This window comes from Narcine bancroftii, chromosome 1, assembly GCF_036971445.1.
Source record: "Narcine bancroftii isolate sNarBan1 chromosome 1, sNarBan1.hap1, whole genome shotgun sequence".
Lineage (NCBI taxonomy): Eukaryota > Metazoa > Chordata > Chondrichthyes > Torpediniformes > Narcinidae > Narcine > Narcine bancroftii.
Genome location: NC_091469.1, coordinates 6378495 through 6402515, shown reverse-complemented (window position 1 = coordinate 6402515; position 24021 = coordinate 6378495). Strand labels below are relative to the sequence as shown.

At 40.6% G+C, this 24021-nt stretch overlaps 1 protein-coding gene across 1 annotated transcript in view; it reads left to right on the top strand.

Moving 5' to 3' along the window:
* The window catches only part of LOC138754985 (SH2 domain-containing adapter protein F-like), a 106495-nt gene that overhangs the window by 72688 nt on the left and 9786 nt on the right, over positions 1–24021 (top strand). The window contains exons 5-6 of the mRNA XM_069920099.1: positions 12854–13007; positions 15538–15657. Coding sequence (XP_069776200.1) covers positions 12854–13007; positions 15538–15657 — 274 coding nt within the window. The remainder of the gene's footprint in view (positions 1–12853; positions 13008–15537; positions 15658–24021) is intronic.

The window sequence follows — 24021 nt, the reverse complement described above, 5'->3', positions numbered from 1 at the left end:
TGAGTATCCTATAAAAAGTGAGATGTGGATGTCAGTGGTAATTCCATATGTAAAATTGAGCAAAATTTGGAGCAGTTGAATAAAAGTCCAATTTCCACATATTTGATGGCATATAAGATGCATTTTTCTTCCCAAAATAATGGCTCAAAAATATCCCCCGGGTCTTGTATGCAAAGTTGAAATTAGGGTGATAATGGTGAGTAAAGCTAACAGTGATCATCGACGCTGCATGGCTCACCAATATCACTGCCATCTATCGTTGGGGGCAGGTGGCAGGCTGTCGGGAGATTCTCTCGGGGGTCTGGTGGCAGGCTGTCGGGAGACTCTCTCGGGGGGCTGGTGGCAGGCTTCGGGAGACTCTCTCGGGGGGCTGGTGGCAGGCTGTCGGGAGACTCTCTCGGGGGGCTGGTGGCAGGCTGTCGGGAGACTCTCGGGGGGCTGGTGGCAGGCTGTCGGGAGACTCTCGGGGGGCTGGTGGCAGGCTGTCGGGAGACTCTCGGGGGGGCTGGTGGCAGGCTGTCGGGAGACTCTCGGGGGGCTGGTGGCAGGCTGTCGGGAGATTCTCTCGGGGGGCTGCTGTCAGTTCCCGCACTGATCCCACCGCCCTGCTCTGCTGCCCCCACCCCGGAAAGAGCAGGTCAGTGGGACCAGTGTGGGGACCAACAGCAGGCTGCTGGGAGAGAGAGGGGTAGTGGGACTAGTGTGGGGAACTGTTTATTTTTAAAAAAGCAGCAGATTGTTTTTATGAAGTGTTTTCTGCTACAGCTAAGCTGCATTTGTTTTCTCTTGTAAATTACAACAGTATTATTAAAAAGATTTTTCCTGTTGTCCTAGTTGCAGGTTTTGTCCAAGCTTTTTTTTCTACTATGCTGTAGCTACATATTTCAATAACATTAAATGCTTACCTGTAAATGCACACTAAAAAAAATTTTTACTAAAATGGGGGGGGGGGGGGTCTTAAATGCCATCAAATTCAGTAAAAGTTGTAAAATGTGAAAATATATGTTTGTCAGCAACTTCTCATATGTAAAAGGAAAACTTTGACTATAATTGATGATGAATTTGTAGAATGGGAGTAATGAAAGATCAATTTTAACGAAGATAGAAGGATAAGGAGGCCACTTTGTCCTTGGAGAATTGTGTTCAACGAGCATACTGTAAAACTAGGTTAACAAGGCCCTAAAAATAACAAGTATTGCAAAGAGCTACAGTATAGTTACAGCATTGAAGGAGCGATTGGCTCTTCATTTGCCTGACCCCTTCCAGTAGCCTTAATGCTTTGCTTTTGGATATTTACTAACTCCCATTTCAATCCACTGCTACTCTTGACAGTTCATTACAGACCCTAACCTCTAATGTTTTTATTAATTCCTCATGTTCTCATAATTCTTGACCACAACTGCAAATTAGAAGTTATCTATCAATTTTTATCTATGGCCTTAATGATTTTAAATAGCTTCATTTTATTTCCTCCTAACAGCTCTGTTCTAAGCTTCCCCAGTGTGGCCATGTAACTCAAATCACTCACTGCTAAAGTCAGTTTGGAAAATGACTTCTACATTTTCTTCTGTGCCTTTATATCTTTCCCAATTGTAATACTAAAAGGGCGACACAGTATTTCACTTGTGGCTGTACCAGTGTTGTATAAAGGCATATTATATGTTTCTTTCTCTCTTGCTTTGTTTTTCTGTTTATAGAACTCATGATGCAGTTTGCTTTCAATTGTTCTCTCATCTTGGCCCACTATTTGTGATAAAATATTCACATGCCTTCCACCTTCCTGTTCCTTTATCCTTTTTAGAGTTGTCCGCTCAGGTTTATAATACCTATTCTCATTCTCCTACTGTCATGTAACACTTTTTGTTTCTCTGTATTAAATTTTAATTGAAGATGAACAAGAAAATCTGCAGATGCTATGGTCCAGAGCAGTACACAAAAGTGCTGGAAAAACTCAACAGGTCACGCTGCATCGCAGGAAGTAAAAGACCATCGACATTTCAGACCTGAGCTATTCATCAGAAGTTCCGAAACTCAGGCAGGTGTCTGAATAAATAGGTGGGGGAAGTGTAAGTCTAATAGATAAGAGGTAATAGATGGATTCAGGTGGGAGTGTAGAAGAGAGAGAAAGAAGCTGAGAAATGATGGGGGAGAGGGCAGAGGGCTAATAACTATAGCTTTGATGGGAGAAGGAAGGGAAGGGAGTGGGGAGCTAGAAGAGGGGCTGACAGAAAGAGGGACTGGGGAGGCAGATTAACAGAAATTAGAGGTCAACATCGACACCGTCTAGAGACTGCTGAGACAAAATATAAGGTATTGTTCCTCCAATTTGCGGATGGCCTCGATTTGGCAGCACATAGGCCATGGACAGATGTGTGGGTGTGGGAATGGTGTATGGAATTAAAAGGGTTGGCTACTGGGAGGACTCTGATGTTTCAGCGGACAGAGCATCGAAGCAATCTCCCTGCTGCGTCCAGTCTCCCTGATGTAGAGGAGACAACATCAGGAGCACTGTATGCAATACCTGATCCCTACAAATTCACATGATGTGTTGCTTCACTTAGGACTGTTTTGGGCCCCGAGGAGTGGTGATGGAGGAGGTGTAGGTGCAACTGTAGCATTTCCTGCAGTCACATGGGTAGATGCTAAGGGGTGATTGGTAGGATTAGCAACAAAGAAATTTCAGATTTTAACTGCCCATTCTACCAATCTGCCTAAATCTCCTTGAATATTAGAACATGGATCAGAACACCACAGGAATTGGCCCTTCACTTGATAGATATCCCTCGATTCCCTCCATATTCATGTGTCTGTCTATTCTATCTGCTCCCACTACTGCTTCTGGGAACCTGTTCCAAGTACTCATCACTTTTTTTATATAAAAATTGCCCCATACATTTTAAACTCCTTTAAATGTTATCTCCCCCTCCACACACCTTGTATGTATGTCCTCTAGTATGTGCCACTTTTAATCCAGAGAAAAGCTTCTGACTGTCCACCCTCTAAATGCTTTATGAAAGGTTCACTTTCCACTGATGCAGTTTCATCTTGCTGCTTACACACTTGGCAATTGACTGCATCATGTCAAGCCCGCAATGGAGAACACATCCCAACACTTGCTTAAGCACTTTCTGTTTTGTGGGATAAGGTGCATGAATACTAGCTAGGCAGAATTATTTTTTTTAAATTCACTTTGCATATCTAGTCCTGTGTTCCCTTGTGATTTACAAGCTACAGGTGGTGTAAGCATGCATCTCTTACATAATACATATAAGGTAGAATCATAAAATAATGAAGAAAGAGACCATTTATGCCATTGTTACTATGCCAGTCAGTAAACAGCTTTTCAGCCTACTTCCATTCTCTGGCACAAGGTTTTTGGCCCTTCACATATACATACAAGTATTTTTTTTTAAATGGAATGATATCTCTTGCTAATATTCCTTCATGTAATGAATTCCAGACCCCTTCTTCCCCCAGGTAAAATAATTTTTCTTCATCTACCTTTTACCAACTACTCTAAATCCATATCCCTGCTTTTTTCACCACTCTGCTGAAGGAAATGGATCTGTCCTGTTATTATACCTCCAGTTAAGTCTCTTCCAAACCCCTTGCATTCAGTCTTAGCTCATGGTAAAGTTTTCAGACCTACATGTACACTCAAAAAATTTAATATTTAAATATCTAGCACAATAACAGGTCTTTCAGCTCATAAGCCCGTGCCCCTCAAATGTACCAATTAGCCTATAAACCCCTTACATTTTTGGAATGTGGGAGAAAACCCACACAGATATAGGAAAAACGCACAAATTCATTGTAGACAGTGCAGATTCAAATCCAGGTCATGTGGGCTGTAATAGCATTGTGTCAACTGCTTCAATCTCTTCTGAATACTTCCAGTTGAATCAGTTCTCTTCTGTAATGTGGTTACCAGAAATGAAGGCTGTAATCAAACTATGGTATGACCAGGATATGTAGTTCCAGCATAATCCATCTGAGTAAAATATGAAAATCTGCAGACACCACGATTGAAATAAAAACACAATCCCAGAGAAACTCAGCAGGTCAAATAGTGGACTTTATATTATACATAACCAATGTTTTGGGCTTGAGCCCTTCCTCAAGGTATGAGCAAAATGTAGGCAGGTGCCAAAACAAAATGAGGATGGGGGAGAAGGGCAGGGGGAGGATCACAGGCTGACAGGCAGGAGGTAATACATGGCTAAGGGAGGGAAGGCTCACCAGAAAACAGGGAGGGGGATGGCTTTGTGAATAGAATGAAGGGGGAGGAGAGCTGAATGAAAGAAAACAGAGGGATAGGGATAAGAGGGAGAAAAATAATTTGATTAGCAGAAACCGGACGTCAATGTTAATGCCTTTTGGTTGGAGAGTGCCCAAACAGAATATTAGGTGTTACTCCAATTTACAATGGCCTTGGTTTGACCATGGGAGTGGGGCGCAAAATAGAAATGGTTGGCAACTAGGAGATCCCTGTCATTGACAGGGGAAAGTGCCAAGGGGATGATTGGTGAAAAAGGATGAGTGGACAAGGGAATCTCGGAAGGAGTAGTCCTTACCAAAGGCAGAGAGGCTGGAGATGTGTCTGGTGGGATTATGTTTTAGGTGACAGAAATTGGAGAGGAAATGTGTTGGATGTGGAGATTGGTAGCATGGTAGATGAGGATGGGGGTGGGGATCCTGTTTTTTGTCACGTCTAGGCCAGAGAATGCCAGAGCAAATGGACAAGAAATGAAGGAGATGTGGGTAAGGGCAAAGTTGACGGTAATGGAAGGGAAGCCATGTATTTGGAAGAAGGTGGACATCTCGATTATCTGGACTGGAAGACCTCATCTTGGAAGCAACATGATCCCACCACCAGCCACATCTTCCTCTTATCTTTTCTCTCCACCTTCCGAATGGTCTGCTCCCTCCATGACTCCCTCATCCCTTCCCAACAATCGCCCCCTTGACACCTTCTGCAGCCGCAGGAAGTGCCACACTTGCATTCACACCTCCACTGGGGCCCCAATCAATCCTTCCAAGTGAAGTAAAACTTCACCGAGCACCTTCACTCTGTCTGCGTCGATGACAGAGGCCAACCATTTCACTTCTATGCCCCACACCTATGCTGACGTGTCGATGGGCTCACATACTAGTCAAACCAAAGCTACTTGGAAATTGGAGGTGAAATACCTGATATTCCCTCTGGGCCCTCGCCAACTAGATGACATTGACATTGACTTTTCGGGTTTCTGCTCGCCCATTCCCTGTTTTCCTGTTCTTCCCCATCCCTCTCTTTCCTCCAGCTCTCTACCCTCTTCATTCACAGAGCCATTCTCTCTCTCCCTATTTGCTGGTGTTCCCTCCCTCATCATCCTATTACATCCTGCCTTTCCCCCTGCCCCTCTCCCCACTCCACCATTTTGTTCGGGCGCCTGCATACATTTTGCTCATACCTTGATTAAGGGTTCAAGCCTGAAACTTTGGTTATGTATCTTTGCTATTTAAAGTATACTGTTTGATCTGCTGAATTTCTTGCATTGTGTATATATTGTCCTTGGTCTTGTACACTATACCACAGCTAATAGGTGTGCTAACATACGCTGCATGTTCTTTAAACAACTTATCGTAATCAATAAGGATATGTGGGCATTCATTGCGAGATCCCTCTGCCCTTCAACCATTTACATTGCCATCTGCCACTTTAAATGCAGTTTGCCACTTTTCAAGGGATCCTTTTACTTTTTTAACAAACCTATTATGTGGAACTTTATCAAAAGCCTGAATAAATCCACATCAGACACAGCAAGCGCCCTGCCTTCACGAACTTGCAAAATATCATGGAAATTCTTGCAAGTAAACGATTTATAGTGACGCACTTTGAAACCAACATAAGATGTATTGTATCTCTGAAACTTCAAAAATTCAAATGGAATTACAGGATAGAATTTTTTCTTTGAATTTGTAATACTTGCTTAAAACATTTGTATTGTGGTGGCTTTTGCTTTTGAGGTCAGAGGGGAAAGATTGAAAGGAAACCTGAGAGGACAATGTTTTCCCAGGTAATATTAGGTATATGGAATGAGCTGCCAGAAGAAATGTTAAGGGTGAGGACAATGGTGATGCCAAATAAAAAGTGTTTGGCCCATTTGTTCAGGTGATCAGCAAGGGCAGTAAGTGGTGGCATTGTTGACAGGAGGACATAAGATTGTTTTCATTGAGGTATTTGCAGATAATCCAACTGGAATGGGTTTGACCAGACTTTTCCCCCTTTGCTTTCTTTCCTCCTGCCATTTAGTCATAAAGGTACTAGGCACAGAAATGGGCACTTCAGCATGACTTGTCTGAGCTAATCAGCATGTCCAGATGAGCTCGTCCCATGTGCGTTCGTTTGGCCTATATCCTTCCAAACTTTTCCAATCCAAATAACCGTTTTGTATATTTATTAGTGATCCAAGTTTTACATCCACATCTTGTAGTTTTTACACTCTCTATATAACTGCACCATGACAAGCTCACATTATAGAACGCTTCACAATACTCACTCAAACACTTTCTGTTTTGCATCACAATTGTCCCTGCCTCTTTCACTTCCTCTGCAGCTCGTTCATACCCACTGCCATCTGTGGAAAAACTTGCCCTCTCAGGTTCCCTTGAAATTTTTCCTCTCTTACCTTCAACCTGTGATTTTAAGTTTTAGACTTTCTTACCCTTGGAAAAAGACTGACCATTCACCTTATCCTGCTCTTCTTGATCTACCAGTTCTTTCTGCTCAATAGCACCTCATTTCTAATACTGCCCTCATGATGGCAAGGTAGTACTAGCTGAACCCCATGACATCTGCTCTGCCAGGGACTGAAGGATCTATCAGAGCACTCTGGATTGCAGAAGTCTTCAGTTTGCATGTCAGTGGTTTAATTCGGCCATTCTCAGCCTTTTTTTTGTCTATGACCCCCCCCCCCTCCCCTCCTGAGGACTTGGCCCCCTTCCCTGTGAAACAGTCAAGTTTAGTTGATTTCTTCTGTCTTACCAACTACATAAAAAACAAAAAATATTTCATGATTTCAGTCCGGGGCTGTGCTTTAAATATGTATGGCCCCTGTGAGGGCATTTGGGCCCCTGATGGTTGCTCTAATTGGTTGCAGCTACATATTTTCAAAGCATTCATTCTGCCTCCATGTGCATGGATGACACATTGAAGTTCAACAGGTGGCCTTTGTTGTTCAGACACCACCCAGGAAATTGTCCAGAAGACTTGTATGTAGCTGAATCAATAGCTTGCTTAAAAAAAAAACAGACCATGAAGACTGCAGTGATGTTGCATTTGCTTACAATCAGCTGGAACTCCAGCAAGCAGAATCCCTTTTTGGTTGAGATCTATCTCCGAGCAGACAACAAAACTAATGTGCAGTGGGAAAATTTGCACAGAAGCTCCTGAACTGCCCATCTAATGCAGTCCAGCAAGAGAGGATGAAACACAATTCCCTATTCTTGTATCAAGGCAGTAACCTTTGCAAACTGCAAGGATACAGATCTCTCCAACTCCAACCTAGAAGGAATCCATTGTACTCGTAGAGTACGTTGTCGTGCTCAACACCTGTTTCAAAGTTGCACTTGTGTTGTAACTGAGGGCAAATTTTATTAAAGAGTCTTTGCTAAAGTTCAAATGTCTCCTGCATTGTTCCTCAATAAATTGTGCTCTCTGAACAACTCGTAGTAATGAACTGCTGCTGAGATCCTTTCTCCTGCTCCCTCAGCCAATTTCTTTTCACAACCATTCCACATATCTGACTTGCTCCAGTTGCTTAATAAAGCGGTTAGCATCACACTATTAGAGCACCAGTGACCCAAGTTTGAATCCACTGCTGGCTGCAAGGAGTTTGTATGTTCTCCCTGTGTGTGCATCGGTTTTCTCCGAATGTTCTGGTTTCCTTTCACTTTCCAAAGGCATGCAGGGATGGTAGGTTAATTGGTCAATGGGTGTATTTGGACTGCGTGGGATCGTGAGCTAGAAGGGCGTGGTACTATGTTGCATCTCCAAATTAAATTAATTATTTTTTAATAATTTCAATTCCCGAGTAATTAGCATGATTTCATTGTAACCTGCAAGTGATGTCCAGAAATCCCCGTGTGCCCCAATTATTCCATCCTAATTAACTGCCACTTCCAATTAGTGACATCATGACCAGATCTGGTACAGCAGATGTTCGAATGAATTCAAAAATAACATACTTGATATCTTGCATTTTTAAAAACCAGGTTACATAGAGGAAACTCTCACAAGCATTGGTTTAATGTGAATATGCTTAACAGGAGAAAAATAAATCGTGATATTTAAATGTTGAACAAGTTTTCTTGAAAAAAGTGTTTTGCTTTTTCCAGCTTTGTCATTTCTAGTGAGAGTTTTGTCTAATTATTTGAATATTCATCCTCTGTTTCTCTGCAATATCTTGCTGCCACAAAGCCTTGAAGTACTATTAATTTGTATCAATATGCGACAATGTTCACATTTATCGTGGTTGGAACAAGCTCTGTGATTCCCTTCTGTAAGGGGCATAGGGAACTGTTTGTGGCACTGTTTTGTTCAGCCATCTTATGAACTTGGACAAAACCCAACCACATTTGTGCAAGTTGAATATATTCATGGACGTGATGCCTCTTGCAATTTGCCACATAAGCAGATGTTAATGTTGGTGCTGGTCCTGTCACATAAGCCCTATCACACTTGCATCCCACTAAATTGGCTGTTCAGTGTCCTGGGATAGGAATAGGGGTTTGGCTTTTCACACTTGACCACATCTAACTGGGATACTGAACATTTTCACACTTGCAAGGAGCCATCCCTGGAGTTAGGACTGTTCTACCTTCTACTGGTAATGTCATGAAGCATTGAGTGATGGTGGACCTGCCTTAAATCCTGATCAATTTCTCTGCCACATGGCATTCTGTGAAGTTAAATTGCTTCCCCCCCCCCCCCCCCAGTCTTTATAAATTGTGCGCTATAGTGCTCCCAATTTTCCCACGCTGCTTAAAAATGATCTGCTATTGCTATTTATTGCTATGTATTTCGTCTCCCTCTCCCACTGCAACTTTACCAGGGCAAAGTTTATACCTTTTTAATCTTTTCTTCCTTCACTCATGCAAAAACTTGGGTCATTTCAATCCCACAATGCATTTACTCCTTTCACATTTGCCTGATACCAGAGGATGGGAATTGTACAAGGGGTCGAGGCTGTCAATCCCCGGCATGAGATGGGCATCATTTGATGCCAGCATTGAGCTTATTTTACTTTCACACCGATTGGCATTTGATTCCTAGGATCACTTGCAAGTGTGAAAGGGGCTATAGATGGTTTCTGCCCAGTTTTCTATCTTATGGTTTTGTGGAACTGGAGACACATTTTCTGCATCTTCTGTATGATTATTTGTGAAGCAGGTTCCTTTGTATGCATTTAGATATTTTACTGGTATATCTAAATCAAGATCCTCTACTCTTTGTAAGGAATTTGTACATTCTCCCAGTTTCTGCATGGGTTTCCTCCAGGAGCTCCAGCTTCCTCCCACATTCCAAAGACGAACAGAGTTAGTATCTTAATTGATCTCATGGGTATTTTGGACAGAATGGGAATATTCTAGTTTGTATCCCAAGCATATATTCTTCTGTAAGTACTAAGATTCATAATCTTGGAAGTCAATTATGTTAATATGCCCATTACCCCGTTGCTTATTACCATTGGAGTGGAACAAAGTAAAGAAACTCTCAAGTCTAAATGAGATAATTCGAAGTTGAACTTACCAATGCACGTTGATTATGTTACTGTACATCGCAATGGAGCTAACTGTTGCTAAGGTACACGTAACCCAAAAACCGTGATCAGTTTATTTAAGATGGTATCAGGAGCAGATTACAGATGACATAGTTGTAGAGGTTGGAGGGATGTGAAGATAAACGTGCCTAGAAATTTAGAGTGTAGGAAGGTACATTGAATGGTTTGTGTTTGGTGGGTCAAAGTTTCATGTCCTCTTCTATCTATCAAGGGCTTGCTACTGTAACGTGTGTGAGATCCAAGGCAAGTGTGTTTTGGGATAAGCTGTACACCAATGGTAGATACTTGAAGGTAGTCCCTAGAGGGAAGAGGCCCAGAGTGAATTGGAGCGAGGAGAACACTTTATGAAGTTATTTACTTGTAAGTAAGGAGCAGGGATTGGCTGGCTTCAGGGAGTTCTGGTCAACTGCTGAGTGGTGGGTTAGGTTTCCTTTGACTCATCCCACTTTCTTCAAATCAAAGGTGCAGCCATGGGTTCGCACATTGGTCCCAGCCTGTTTGTGGGCTTCGTGAAGCAATCCATGTTGCAAGCCTACACAGGCAAGGCCCATCAACTCTTCTTATGCTATATAGATGACTACATTGGGGCTATTTCATTAACCCATGATTAGCTTGTCAACTTCATTCACTTTGCTGCATCATCCACCCTCAATCTCAAATTCACCTGGTCCATCTCCAGTGACTCTCTCCCTTTGATCTCTCTGTCTTCATCTTGGGAGACAAGCTTTCCACAGACATATTTTACAAACCCACCAACTCCCACAATTAGCTCGACTACACTTCTTCACACCCAGTCCCCTGAAAGGATTCTATTCCTTTTTCCCAAATTCTCCATCTCCACCATATCTGTTTCCAAGATGAGGTCTTCCAGTCAAGATCATCTGAAATGTCGTCCTCCTTCACAAATGTGGCTTTCCTTCCATCACTATTAACTCAGCCCTAACCCACATCTCCTTCATTTCCTGCTAATCTGCCCTGGCCCCCTTCTGATCATAGAATTAACAAACACAGGATTCCCCTTGTCCTCACCTACCAGCCTCCACATCCAGTGCATTATTCTCCATAATTTCTGCCACCTCCAATATGATCCAACCAACAGACACATCTTCCCCTCTCATCCTCTCTCTGCCTTCTGTAGGGATTGCTCCCTCCATGACTCCCTTGTCTATTCATCCCTTCTCACCAATCACCCCCTTGGCAGCTTCCCTTGTGGCCGCAGGAAGTGGAACATTTGTATCCATACCTCCCCCTCACCACCATTTGGGGCCCCAAACATCCTTTCAAGTGAAGCAAGACTTCACTTGTGTATCTGCAGGAGTTGTGTACTGCATCCGGTACTCCCATTGTGGCCTTCTCTACATTGGAGAGATTGGACAGAGGCTGGGAGATTGCTTCACTGAGCACCTTCGCTCTGTCCACTACAGTGACCATGTCTCCCAGTGGCCAATCATCTGTCCATGGCCTCAGATACTGTCCCACAAGACCACCCATAAATTGGAGGAGCAACGCTTAATTTTCCATCCGGACACTCTCTAATCAGATGGCATCACCTTTGACTTATCCAGTTTCTGCTAGCCTACTCTCCATTCTCTCTCCCTTTTTTCCTTTGTCTTCTTTCCTCCAGCTCTCCACCCCTTCCCTCTCCAGTCACAGAGCCAGCCCTCCTCCCCCTGCTTACTGGTGTCCTTCCCTCCCTTATCCACCTATTATCTCCTACCTGTATGACTGTACTCCTTCCACTCCCCATTTTGTTTGGACACCTGCCTACATTTTTTCATACCTTGATGAAGAGCTCAAGGTGTAACCTTGGTTATGTATCTTTGGTATTATAAAATACACTGTTTGACCTGCTGAGTTTCTTCAGCTCAGTGTTTTTATTTCAATCACTGTGTCTGCAGATTTTTGAGTTTTACCTTTGGGGCAGGTTTGCAATCAGATTTGTAAGCATCATGTTTTAACTGGGTGAGCAGGGTTGTGGGGACAGTTTGGAGCTTTCAACTTGAAGGACAAATTAAAGTAGGTTCCCAGCTCTGGTCTCCATAGCCTGGTGTCTGCTTTAACAGTTTTTTTTAAAAGTTCTGACAAAGAAGATCATACATGTTGTGAAGGCTTGCATCTGAATAGGAAATCCCTGCATATCCATGCACCTGGCAATTGCCTCAATGCTCTAACATGTCTGAACCACCAAGCGTGCAAAGAACAAACGATAAACCTTGTGTAGCTTGCACTAAATTGTGCTTGGTAAAGTGTGTTCCAACAAAAGGGTAATAAAAGTGCATTCTCATATCCAGAAGTACAATGAGCAGATGCACTGAGGTAGACGGGATCATAAGGTAGACCAAACTTAAATAACTACAATATGCTAAGACAGCAAAAGAGGTCATAAATATAAAAGGATCATAATTCAGTTACCCTTCTAGCAAGAAAAAGAATGTTATCACATATTGTAGTGTAAAAACCATACATGTTGTGCTTCATAATACAATTTCTAAGGAAATTTTTCAGTCATTTGTTGATACTGAAATCATTAATTTTGTATTGAGCATTTTGATAACCTATTTTCAGTTACATAGTTTGTGCTCCAGAATGAGAAATGGGGAGATCCAAAGTTCGAACTGATACAGCACCTGCCACAGACAAATGGGCTGAGTTATGGTGCAACAAATTTATATTGGGAAATTGCCGTCCTAATGAACAACTCTGTGAGTCATGATTTGCCAGTAATCTATAAAGTTTGGTTCAACATTTGTCGATAGGTGAAACAGACAGTACCAGCTTGAATTGCTTGGATGAAAGAAAAACAAGATTAATTTTTCAGATTGTTGACCTTTTATCACTATTTATTTTAAACATTTAGTGTCTTTTGTACCTTGCTTTTGTATTAATGTTAATCAGAGTTCTGTATGCAAAGTTGGCTCAGAAAATAATGTTGGATCAGATAAAAGGACTGGATAGATCTAATGATGCTTTCCTTGAAATGATTGAAGAAACTTTTTAAAGTATTGTCATTGTATCTTGACTCCTTGCAGTTCAGCTCAATGGCATTGAGAAGAGACGGTCCTCTCCGTTATGTGAAAGACACAGGCAGCTGATGCCTCCAGATCTTATCAAACATGGCGGTCTGGAGTTCAGTGAGATCGTGGGAGAGAGAATAAACCCAAACACTCCACTGGAGAAGCAGGTGTAAGTCATTGTTATGTTCTTTTGTGTTCCAAATAATCCAGTGTTCCTGTTATACTGTTCTCTTTTCTGTTGTATGGATTTACCAGTGCACTGAATAAGGGGAGGGAGGGAGGAATTGAATTAATTTACTCAGTTTCCTCAAAGGATAGGAAGTGAATAGGTTAGATGGGTCAGTAGAAGTTTATAGAGTGGAATCATGGTGGGAGAAAGATCATTGAAGAATGGGAAGATGGCCTTAAAGGGTAATGGGGATTGAGCAATGGGAGACATAAATCACAAAATTCTGTAGACAACATAGTTGAAGTAAAATCACAAACTGCTGGAGAAGCTTAGTAGGTCAAATAGTGTCCTTTATGTAGCAAAGGTAAAGACACACAACCAACGTTTCGGGCTTGAGCCCTTCATCAAAATATGAAAAAATGTTGGCAGGTGTCCGAATAGAAGGGGGGGGAGGGGGGAAGGAACGGGGCATGGCAAATGGGAGACAGACATTAGGAGTAGTGTTTAGAAGAAATGTTAATTGCACTGATAATGAAATGAACAAGGAGAGATGACCTTAGAACCAGAGAACATTACAGCACAGAAACAGGCCTTTTGGCCCTTTTAGTCTGTGCCAAACTATTACTGGATCTAGTCCCACTGACTTGCACCCAATCCATAGCCCTCCATACCCCTCCCATGCAGATATCTGTATTAATTTTTCTGTTTAAAATTGAGCTGACATTTATCACTTCAGCTGGCAGCTCATTCCACACTCTTACTACTCTCTGTGAGGAAGTTCCCCCTAATGTACCCCTTAAACTTTTCTCCTCTCACCCTTAACTCCTGTCCTCTAGTTTGTATCTTACCTCACCTCATTGGAAAAAGACAAGAAATTCCGCTGAATATCCTACTCGCATTGCTTTTTATTCATTAACTTTTCTTTGTATCTCATTCCATAGGTCCTCTATTCTTTCCTTAACACAAGATCTTTTTTAAGTGTTATACTTTCTCACTCTTGCCTCGATTCATTATACAAGTAGAGCTTGTTTATTCTTACACGAGCCATGTATTCTGCCAAAAGCTTGATCGTCATTTCATCCATAGCTTCAGCTATCAATACTTCTCCATCTATTGTAAGCTTTGTCTGTTTCATCCATTCAAGGTCATCAGTCAGTCTATTTAAGACCTTGGTCCCAGGATAGACTCCTCGTTCTTACTGACAGCACCTATCCACCACAGCTCCTAATAGCCTTGATCTAAGGTACTGATTAAAATTGCAGTCTCAGATGAGATGAGGTATCTTAAAATTAAGTGCCGTCAAGACTAAAACCATTATTTTCCCACCCAAAGCATGGGCAACCAATGCAATGCACAAACATTCTGGAGAAGCTCAGCAGATCATGCAGCAATCATGGGAAGTAATGGGTAACCAACATTTGGGGCTTGTTTTAGCTCTGTGTGTTATCCATATCTTTGAACTCTTCAAATCTGAGTTGCTAATAGTTCACTAAAATACAGATATGGCAAGGGTTTTGGAGCAAACTACATAAATACAGACCAAAAATCCTATCCCCAAAGAGTTTGGGTATGCATCTGATGTAGTGGTACCTACGGCGTTGAAGTTTACAATTCCAAAAGTATCAAAGTTAGCTATCTAGGAACATTTTCTGGTTTGATGACCCATCTTTGCACTTGCCTTGTATTATACACTGGAGAAACAGTTACCACTCTTCCAGTCATCTCCTGGATGCTCTTGCATGCTCAAGGTGAACTCAAGTTCATCCTTAACTGACCTTCTCCTCCAAAATTTGCAATAAGATTTGTTGAACTCTATCACTTGATCGTTCTACAGTGTCTTAAATTTAAAATATTTATTGTTGTTTTCACATCAATGCATGACCTTGCCCCACCTTTCTTCTATTCCCACAAGGCCCAAAGAACTCCTCGTTCTTTCCACTCCTGCCTTTCATTCCTCCATCATTGCAGTTGTAGCTTCATCTGCCTAGACCTGACTCCTGAAATTTTCTTTCCATGTCTGTGTAATACTGTAGTCAAACATGCCTTTGACCTTCATTCATTTTAATAACTACAGGTTGTTTTCACATCCACGAGAAGGACATTAGAATGTTTTTAGTATAATTACAGGTGTCAAATAAATGCAAAATATTACCAATAAGGCAAATTTGTAATAATCCTTTTGTGTTATGAAAATATAAATCAGTGAAAAATAAAGAATGGATATTATAGATCAATTATGTGATTATCTGCTTATGGTCACAGAACATTTTCTATTCAGTCCATATATTGAGAATATGCTTCCCATGGTATTTCACCACATATAGTGTGAACAGTTTGGTTCAATCTACACATTTAACAAAGCAGAGTGAATAATGTCTGTCTGTAATGTACTCTGAGTTGGTGAAAAAATGCAAAACATTTTGTGAAGATTATAATAACCCATATTTTTATTTAACTTTTACTGAGCTACCCATTCTCAATGGGTTATATGCATTCAATATTTTTATTTCCCTTTACTTTTCTCTTATAGGTGGTATCATGGAGCCATTAGCCGAACAGATGCAGAAAACCTTTTACGATTGTGTAAAGAGTGTAGCTATCTCATCCGAAATAGTCAAAGCAGCAAAAATGATTATTCACTTTCGCTGAAGTAAGTGACATGGTACAAATAACCAAGATATTAGTATCTGATCATAAATAGTCTAATTACTTTGCATGGACCTTTTATATTGCACAGATAAACTCTGCATTGATTTACTCAGATTCCTGTACGTTCATCCATAATCTTACCAAATGTGTGCCTCCTGTGCACAAACATTCTACTGTAACAGTTATAGTCAGCCTCTAGAAGCAATCATCATTCTGTTGAAAACAACTGTCTGTGATTTTTTCTTCTTCTTAGCAGCCTGTTGCTTTAATGGAAACAAAACTTATCAATAGCTGAAATGTATTATTTCTATCATGAAGTTTTTAAAATATCTATATTAGGGCAGACCATATCAATTATCAGAAAAGAATATAACAGTCAAGGGTTTTACAAACACTGCAGGATCGCAGTGATGGTTGGCCAACGGATATTTAGAGACATCCTAAGCTAGCAGTAGTGTGCACTGCCAGGCACATATCAGTGAATTCCCAACTTCTGTACCTCTTTGCTTCATTTTTAAAGAATGGAGTATGCTGGAGGTCAGCTGTGTATGTGCTCCTCACCTCCCATTCTTCCACTCTGTCCATGGACTCAGTATTTACAGCCTGAGTGAACGGAGTTTATACCTCCAATATTCTCTGCAGCTCAGCACAACTGATCAGACCACATTAGGTACAGTTATTTATTACTTTATTATGATTGGTAATGATGCTGTAATCATGTTGATTTACATGAGCTTGGACTGCCAGGAGCCATCTGGCTAACCTACCAATGGGGTATCATTTGCGCTGGTAAAGCCTCTGCTCACAGCTGTCGCCACTTTACAGAATGCCTATACTATCAAGGCCTGGGTTATAGGAGGCCTCATGACCATGAAAAGTTAACATGTCCTCAGAACTGACACAGAGGGTCCAACGCAAGGTTCTCATGCTTTACAATAATAATAGTTCCTATGTTTCTGAATATTCCAAAGGAAAATGCATTGACTGTAACCTCCAATGTAATTTTCCATTCTTGTTATATTCAAATCTCTCCACAGACTTTCCTCTTCCTACTCCTGTCTCTTTCTACTGCTTTTCAATCCTCCATTCCATCCTGGCTGCTCATGGATCCCTGATTTCCTTCACTCTTCTGTTGGAGAGTACACTAAAAGTTTATCCTTTTTCTGAGAAATACTGTTCAGAGAGTGGAGTCAGGAGAAAAATGAAGAATTAAGCAGAGGAGTGATGAGTCTGTGTAGGCAGAACAATATCTGGGTCTCTCTACCCTTCACTCTCTACCAGATCCAGATTGAGGATTGCAGTGCTTGGTAAATTGCCCAGATATGAATCTCCCCTGAGCTAGTGACTAGAGACTAGACATCATATCAAACTAAGCCCTGTTTTTGACACCCCCTACCTACCCCCCATACTAATCTCCTCACCCCCATTGCCACAGCTAAGTGTTGGACCAGTTCAGCTTAAATAGATACAATAAAGTCAGAATCCATTACAGAAATAACTAAATTTTTAAACGTTTATTATTGTACTTTTTGTAATTAATGCATTAATTTATGTTTGTGTTAATTGCATACCTCAATGCAGATTATTTGATACACCTATGTCACAATAATTTAATTTAGGAATTGAATTTTCTTTTGTGGTTTTTAATAAGCTCATTGTTTTTATTCACTTTACAAATGTTATTAAAAGCTTTCAAGCACATCTGCACATTCTGACCATGTGCATCTTGCAGAATTTTTGTGCGAGCAAATGGCATTTCAAAAGTGGTTGGTGTTAACCTGTAGAGATTTAAGAATATCTTTGCTATCTACAATGTTTTGAAATATTCACTTGACAAAAGGTTTTATTTTGTAGTAAGCTATTGTTTTAATGTATTCATAGCAGACAATTGAACAGCAGTACATGGTGAACTGTATAATCAGTGGTTAAGGATGAAGTGAAGAAATTGCTCACAGACAATAGATTGCCAGAGGCATTTAAAACTTTCAACGTTTCTCTTCTGAATTAAAGACCAAAATTCTGCCAAGGAATTGCAAAACTCTTCAGCAGAACTTCGACCAATTTACTGACATTTCCTGTGTAAAGTAATTTTAGAGATTATTTGTTACTGATTTTTTTTTGTATTACAGAGTCGATTTGTTGTGTGTGTGTGTGTGTGTGTGTGTGTATGTGCTATATATATTTTCTTGAGTACAATTTAGTTACTGGTAAGTAGAAATTCTGCCTGGCCAGCAGGAAAAAGAATCTCAGGTTTGTATGTGCCCTGACAATAGATCTGAACTTTGAACATGAGTTGCTGCCAAAGTTTAGGATTAGATTCCAATTTTAGACTCTGGTCCAGTGATAGAATGCAATGCTGCTGTAATCATCCATTGCTTAAATTTGAAAATCCAGCAGAACAATTAACAAGGAGTGCAGAGGACAAAAAGCTTTTTTCAACCAATTACATTCTTAATTGAGGAAACAGAACTGCTGGAGGAACACAGCAGATCAGACAATACCCATGGGTAGAAATGGTTGTTCAAATGTGAATCCTTTATCTAGACCGGTGGTTTTCAAACTTTTTCTTTTCATTCACTTACCACCTTAAGTAATCCCTATGCCGTAGGTGCTCTGTAATTAGTAAGGGATAACTTAAGGTGGCATGTGAGTGGAAAGATAAAGCTTGAAAACCACTGATCGGGACTAATGTAGAAAGGATGAAATTTCTTATATAAAAGGGGAAAACTGCTGGAGGAGGGTCATCTCCGGTCCATTTCCACACATGGACGCTGTCTGACCTGCAGCAATTTTTTGTGTAAGATTTCAGCATTTACAGCTTTGGTGTTTCAACATTTTTAATTACAAAAATTTATTTGTATGCATTGCCCTCCACATTGTTTGATACAAAACACTTTTTTTCCTTTATTTGCCCATGCTCCACAGTTTTAAATTTATAATCAACCAATTCACGCAATTAAAGTGCACATCCAGATTTTATTCAAGGTTATTTGAGCATATTTTCTATCCATGTAGAAATTACAACACTTTTTATATGTAGTCCCTCTATCAAGGTTCTAACAAGCTCGATATAAACCATTTAAGGGCCCAAAGATTCTCATAGACAACATAGGCTGCTCAATGGAACTTGAAAAGCTGACTACCACTTGGCCACTATCCTGCCACCTTCTTTCTTCATCCTTACAGTAGTCAAATTCCTTGAATTATTTGCATCCTTTCTGCCAAACATCAAAACCAGAAGAAAGCTCAATGATTGCGACAGCTGTTTATAATTTGTATTGCAAATCTGGCATCTACATGGCTTGTCGGCACCTGCTCATAACAGTTGTGCCCACTTTGAAAGCGAGTTGCTCCTTGGGCATTGAGCTTCAGCGTGCTCCTCTGAGGAAGGAGCTTAAAGTAGGAAATGAGGAATGATATTGGCCGGCAGTTTTGTGAGATATCTGCCAACATCACTAAGTTGAGAAAGGCTGTGGCCTTGGATTCCTATCATTCTTTTGGTTCTTTGCTAGCAGCGTGTATGTCGGCAAAGAATTTGCGGCCCCACATACCCAAGTTTTTCTGACCCCAGGGAAATGCCTCAACCAGGACTGCTGCCTTTTATATTTATCAGGTTTTGTTGATCCTCTGTACTGAATATGGAGCAAAGAAGGAGAATGAAGCAAAGATTTGTTGTGCAGCTGAGTTCTCTAATCTTCTTTTAAACTTGGAATTTTTGAGTGGCTGATGAATAATGTGGTAATGGAGTCAGCCTAATAACATAAATTGCTGGGCAAACTGCCACAAACCTGGAGATGGATCTGTGGAGCACCTTGTGGCCATTTTCTTAGGTTGACCACATTCATGATCCCACCATCAATGCCTTGACATCGTGCCAAGATTTTCCATCTTAGGACCCCTGCTATTCATCAAGATTGGTTTGGAGATAAACCAGATAGGTTACAGTTGTGAGTCATGCTTCATGGCAGCTGAATTATTCCTCCCAAAAAGGTGCAACCTCGGAGCAGCTTGCACCACTCACTTGAGATGCACTGCATTAAAGCAGGACAGATAAAGCTGACAGGCATTTGCAAAGGATGATCCAGCAGTGATTGGCTTTGATTGTGTAAATATGGTTAGGTTCATTGACAAGTACACTATCATCTGGCAGTACACATATTACCAGATGAAGTAATGCTTCTTCCTGTAGTGAAGCAGAAATTAAAGAACCCAAGAACCAGCTTGTTGGTTTTGTACAGCAATTCAAATATGGAAGACACAACAGAGTGCTTGCAAATAAACATTATGCATGCTTGGCATTAACCAAAATATTCTGCTGATGGTCACCTACACCTTGGACCTCATGAGGTGGTAGTCCAATCTGTGATGAAGCAGTTTAAGCTTCCTATGCAAAGTCCTTCAACCCAGGTAGGCATATTTTATTATTTTGAATGTACTCTTCTGAAGGAGAGAAAGAATCTCTTTCCTTTAAATCTATCACTCCACGCTCAGGTGAACATCTCAAAGTAATGTGGCAGATATTGGCCACCATTACTTGGAATCAATGGGAAGGTTATAAAATTTAGAACCATAAGGGTCATTGTGCTTTGGTTGAGGCATGACCGAGGCTCGAAGGAATTGTTTTGCAGAAAATCTCTGTAACCACCAGCCTTTGAAAACTTAATTTCCAAGTGCAATTCTCTTCAGCAAGGTACATTGAAGACCTTTGAAGGATATATCCTCTTAGTCAGCAGAGTCTTCTGTTAGAGATACCTAGGCAGCCCAAAGGAACAAAATTAAAGCTCCCAACTTTGGTGAGCAGGTCACTCTATCTCTATCTTCACCTCAAATCTCAAAAATGTTTTTTAAAAAGAAGAGACTCTTCTGGGGTCTCATTCAGAATAAATCACTTTCAGTTCAACCTTTTAATCCTGGACCCTATAAAGTTAAGTGCAGTTCCTTTCGTGGATAGTCTTCTAGATATCCAAGCTTGATTTCCTATTGTACATTGTTTGTTTGCAAGCAACAAATTAACATTGTGTAAGGATTAACATCACCATCTGGCATATCTGTATATTTCTGGCATGCATGTGCAATGCAGTTGAAATTCTGACTATATTTGAACTCTCATTGCCCAAATAAATTTTTCATTATCCTGTCCAATTTTTAAGATGACATCTATAACATCTGGGACAAATAAAGTGCGCTGCATTTGTAGACAAAGATGAACAAGAGAGACAGCAGATGTTTGAAAAGTGGATCAACCCACAAAATGCTGGAGGAACTCAGTGGGTCCTGCAGCATCCATGAAAGGTAATAGTGTTAGGTAAAACATCATGAGATGGGAATGTGCAGGGCTGTAACAAGATGTGAATGCATCCTTGTACTTACAAGATAAGAGAGACATTGATGGATTGAGAGGCAGGAAGCTAGCAGGGAAAGGATAGCAACAGTTTTAGTCATTGGACAAGTAATGATATGATGATGTTCTAAGCACATATCCAAGGGTATAAAAAATCACCATTTTGCTGATAACGGCAGAATGCATTCTCCGACTAACATGGTTAGTCGCAAGTGTTACAATCCGGTAATAAAGAACAAAGAACCCTGATTTTGACTCAGCCTGGTGTTTGTCTCACTCATTCATGGACAAAGCAGACCTAACAATAGACGGTCAATATTTTGCACTACAAATGTCGACTGTCGTTTGCCTTCTATTGATGCTGCCTGACCTGCTGAATTCTTCCAGTATTTTGTGTGTCTCCACATTTTTAGACGCACAGGAGACTGCAGACGCTGGAATCTGGAGTAAAATACAATCTGCTGGAGGAACTCAGCAGCAATGGTGGCAGAAGAATGGTTGATGTTTCAGGACAGTACTTTTGACTGTATTCTGACCTGAAACACTGACAATTCTGTCCTGTGAACAGTAACCTACTTCCAGTCGAGAACTTTCAAAAAACAGAATTCTCGTTTATACAATGCTCTGGTAGTCTTGAGAAGTAAATCATGCAGACTTGGTACTATTCTGTTCACAGATGCCACCTGGTCTGAATATTGCAATCAAGTTCAAGTTTTATTTTTCACTGCATGTCTTAGTTCCACCGATAAATACTGTACAGTACTTCAGTTACAATAAATGTTGGGACTTGCCCCATGTCTAGCACATATCCAGATAAGTCTGCAAGAATGGGCGTGCCCGACTTTCAAAACATTAATCTGTTTGCACTCAATTTCTTCACAGTTGTGTTATATAACATTATAAAACTTGCTTGTGGAATACTGACATTACTTTCACTCCACTTAAAAATTAGCAACTCAGTCAACTCGTACAGCTGTAAGCTATGTCTTTAGGCCCCACATCTGTTACTCTGGATGGGTTTTGACTATCGTCCAATTCCAGCATGGCTGATGTTCCACCTAAAGTTTGACCGTCATGTTTTGAAGCTCATTCACTAGTTTTAGTGAAGTCTGTTGCTCAGTAAAAAGTTCATCAGAAAACTGGGGAAACCCACCCCCCATTGAGAGGGTGAAGTATGGAAGATGACCCTACAGGAAGGTAGCCACGGCTGCTAGAACTGGCTCACGGGAATAAGGTATCAGAACTGGGATTGGAGAGAGTGCTGAGGGCAAGTTGGCTCTCGAAGGGTGCCGGGTTCTGAAAGCCTGATCGTATCGGAGGTTTTGAGTCTGGAGCTTGGGATGCCATTGGATTGAACAGGAGTCTGTATGGCTGCAGCAGCACTGGTGGCAAGGATACCACAGTGTTTCTGAAGGGACTCTCAGTTGTTTCTCTTTCTCTTATTATTACTGGAGGTGCTAGGCAATGATCATGGCAAGCAAAAAGTGAAGTATATCATGTGTATTACATTTTTTTTGCTTTATTTACGTAAAAATAAAAGGATCCTTTGAGCCTTTATGAAGTTTATAATTCTTAAATTCATTCAGCTTTTGGTGTAATATTTTCTGATAAATTCAACTCACTAATTTCTTCAATGGTATTAAAATAGCTCCTGCTATAACATAACAGTTTTTTAAAAAGTGAAAGTTCATACTTTCCATAAGATAATTACAAATTTAATCTTATAAAAGATTCTTACAAATTGTAATAGCACTGAAGGAATGTGTACCTTTCAAGAACCCGTACAATTAATCTCACTCCTGCCAATTCCCTAAATCCTTGCAAGCGATCTTTGGTATCCTTGTAAACATTCCTCCTTTCAGCATTAATCCTGTTCCCCATATTAAAAAGAATCATCCTCTCCTCTTTCTGGTTCTTTTATCAGTGTCATTAAATCTGTTTTCTGGCCATTTGTACCGGGGGAATCAACTTTTATTTAAATTCAGACTTAAGGAGAAACAAGTCACAAGTTTTTTCAGCTTCAGAAGCACCTTCTTATGTGTGTTAGCTTTAATTTCATAGATAGAAAGCCATCTGTGTCATTTAGTGATAAAAAGCAAAAATCTGTAAATGGTACCAAAGCAAACATGCACAAAGTAGGTAATTTCTAGCTTTATCCCTGTTAATATCTTTTTATCTTCCTGGCTTTACTGCACCAGGAGTCGAGATGGATTTGTTGTTTGCTGTTCTACAGAGATGTGGTCTTTGATTGAAACATTTATACTGCTCAGTCAGAATATTGCATGTCAGCAATTATTTTTATACCTTCAGCAGATTGTTTCAAGCTGTTTTCCTCTCTGTTCATTGTCCTTAATAACTGAAGGACCCCAAAGATTCTGCAGGTGTTCTTCTTGGGCTGGAAGTAAAGTGTTCCTCTTAAAATAACAAAAACTGACTGCTTGTATCCTACTTTAAAAATTGTAAGTCATGTTGCTATCAATCTCTATTGAAACCAGAGAAAACAAACTCCCACATACTTTGTTTAGAGTGGAAAATATTTCCTTGTTACATCTGGCTAATGATACCCCACCAATTATGCTGCTTTAGAGACTACACATGACAACTCTGTTCTATTCAAACCCTTCCTTCACTTACAATTCACATTATTTAAGATATACACATGTATACTTTTCAGATAGTTTTTTTAGTTGTATCCTAAATTGTACCACCTTAAATCTCTTTTCATTTTCTCTGTTGCATTTGTCTTAATTGATGACCTGCATCCTACCATCATTTTGATAAATCTCCTGTGCACCTGCTGCTGGGCTTCTGCATCCTTTTGAGGATTGTGAAAAGGGCTTTCTGACAGTATAAACTGAAAAATATTAGGGAACCTACAGTGATCTCACAGAAGCCAGATGTGGAGTTTGGGCTGTGTTAGGTTTGTACTGCCCCCTCTTCATTCTACCCACAAAAATGCATCACTTCTTGCATTTCAATGTTAAATTACAATTACATCTAGAAATACCATCTTCAATACCATTG